This window comes from Aristolochia californica, unplaced genomic scaffold, assembly GCF_029961685.1.
Source record: "Aristolochia californica isolate CCGP_79_NKW_82.1479 unplaced genomic scaffold, dmAriCali1.0.hap1 SCAF_11, whole genome shotgun sequence".
NCBI lineage: Eukaryota > Viridiplantae > Streptophyta > Magnoliopsida > Piperales > Aristolochiaceae > Aristolochia > Aristolochia californica.
In genome coordinates, this window is record NW_027181782.1 from 24,638,449 (window position 1) to 24,640,778 (window position 2,330).

A 2,330-nucleotide genomic window follows, 5' to 3' on the forward strand; every position below is an offset into this window, starting at 1 on the left:
CCACAAATAGTAACTAACATCAGCAGTGGTGTGAATTTGCTCCAACAACCTTGATTTTGCAAAGGCTCTCTGTGAGATGCCCACAGGTTCAATCATCCAGTTCCAACCTGACTGGAATACTTCTGAAGAACCAACAATATTTTGGGAACTAGACTTAGGGCATCTGATCACCAAACGAGTAGTTGGAGAGTTAATCTTTGCTGTGTTGAAGACCATATTCTAACAATCAGGTAAGATGCACAGAGACCAAGCAGGTAAAACATATGAGGTACCCCTGAAACTAATAGTAGCATCAGACTCTGTACCTCCATTAGCGAGAAAAATAGCACAGCTACATGTATCTATTTTGTTGTTGGAACTTTGTCTCACCATTGCTGCAAAACATTCATGAATACAGTGTCCCAACATCATTGCATCCAAACAAATTAAATTCCTATGTGAGATTTGGTAAAAAACTCTTCTAGTATCATCCAACTGAAGTGTTTGGGCAGATTGAAATAGAGACACAACTCCGATTTTTGAGAGCCAAACATTCATAATTACTGCTATCTGCCTAAGTTCTTCTAGTGTACCCTCACTTTTCTATGCATAAACTGTTGAAAAATACACAACTGCTATGGCTCCACAAAAATTCCAGCACAAGGCAGAGATCGGTATATTCTTCTTGCCCCTTGGCTCAATGAATGAGTGAGCACTATTAAGATTCCCCAAGTAGTAACCAGCAACGAGAGCATTCCATGCTGGCAGAACTTGCTGGTCCATGCTATAAAAAATAGAATGAGAAGCTTTGATTTCTCGACATTTGGCATACATGTCAACTAAGGTCACTACCAACTTGCTACTCATAGGAATATTGTCGATATGAACCAAGTCATGAATCCACTGACCAATATCTAACACCTTCAACTGGGCACAAGCTGAGAGGACTGAAATAACAGCACCACCATCTAGCTTAACACCGGCAGACATCATTTTTTTGAAGAACCCAATAGCCTCTTTAGGTGGCCTGTTCTGAGCATACCCGACAATCATACTAGTCCACATCTTTGGTTTGTTGGCAGAGTTTGGAGTGAACTAGGCACTAAGCTCAAGTGTCCCATGTAACTGACCTGCTCGACTGAGAACAACAACCATGCATGCATAGTTTTCAGTCATTGGAGCCAATCCATGTTCATCAAATTGCCAGAAATTCTGTACCAAACTACCATGAGCGTAAGTACTGAACATACCCAGGTAAGTTACCTCATCTAGTCCAACGTCATGAGATTACAATTTAGCAAACAAATCAAGTGAATCTTTGCGTAAATCACGTGCTGCAAAGCCAACAACTTTCTCTATGGGTCAATGAACCCCTTCTCCAAGATCTAAAGCACCCATTCCAGCAATATCTCCCACATTATCACCTACATTGTCAGCAATAACAACAAGGTTTCGGGGTCATCTTCAGGGATATTTCTCTCTACATTTCCAACAAGGTTTGCCCCAAAGAGTGCCATGAAAGAGGTTTTAAGACCATACCAAATAATGGATTCGTACAATCCCTCCTAGTCATCTCTATAATATATTTCAAAGAGATTTACAGAAATATACAAACCCAGTAGACCACTTGCTGCTAGAAGAAAACCCATCACAACCCCTGAGCGGAAGGCAGTAATAAAAGCCTTTCCTATACCCCTTCTAGTCTCTAAGGTTGTTCTAGTGTTAGCATATATGACAATCTTCATTCCCATAAAACTAGAGAGAACAAAAGTTAGAGCACACAAAACACTCACCATTGTAACATCATTTGCTTTGGGACCTTCAATTAATATTCTTTCAAATATAGCCAGGGCTTCCCTGTAGTTGCCACCTTTGATATTGTTGGAAGATAGGACCCAAGCCCACACGACCAAGGAAGGCCCACATATCGAATAATATTATAAGATGGGCCACCCGACCAAAGAAGGCCTACAAGATGGGCCCATGCCCATAAAAAGTAGGACCCACCATGATTACTACGAGTTGACATCCTTATCACATAAGTTGGAAGATCAAGAAGGACTATCAAAGGCATCTTTATCTTATGGTCACATCATAAAAGAGTTCTAGTTTGAGTTATGTTTGTATTTTATCTATATTGAGTTATTTAATTATGCTAGGACTTATCTTTAAGTGTTAGAGTTTGGGTGTAATTGAAACAAAGGTAGTTTTATTGTAATTGGACTCTTCTACCTTCCTCTATTATGAATAGAGGTTCATGTACTTTGATTACAACAAGTCAATGAAGTATTTTTCTTTTCCATAAATTCAACAGACATAACCATCAATCAAAGCACTCCACGATACAACAT

General features: G+C 39.6%; 1 protein-coding gene across 1 annotated transcript; it reads right to left on the minus strand.

Moving 5' to 3' along the window:
* Positions 1-582: 582 nt before the first annotated feature.
* LOC137943661 (putative pentatricopeptide repeat-containing protein At5g40405) lies at positions 583-1,044 on the minus strand. The gene has a single exon (XM_068789104.1). It carries the CDS (start codon positions 1,042-1,044, stop codon positions 583-585), a length of 462 nt encoding a protein of 153 aa, XP_068645205.1.
* Between the last annotated feature and the right edge of the window lie 1,286 nt (positions 1,045-2,330).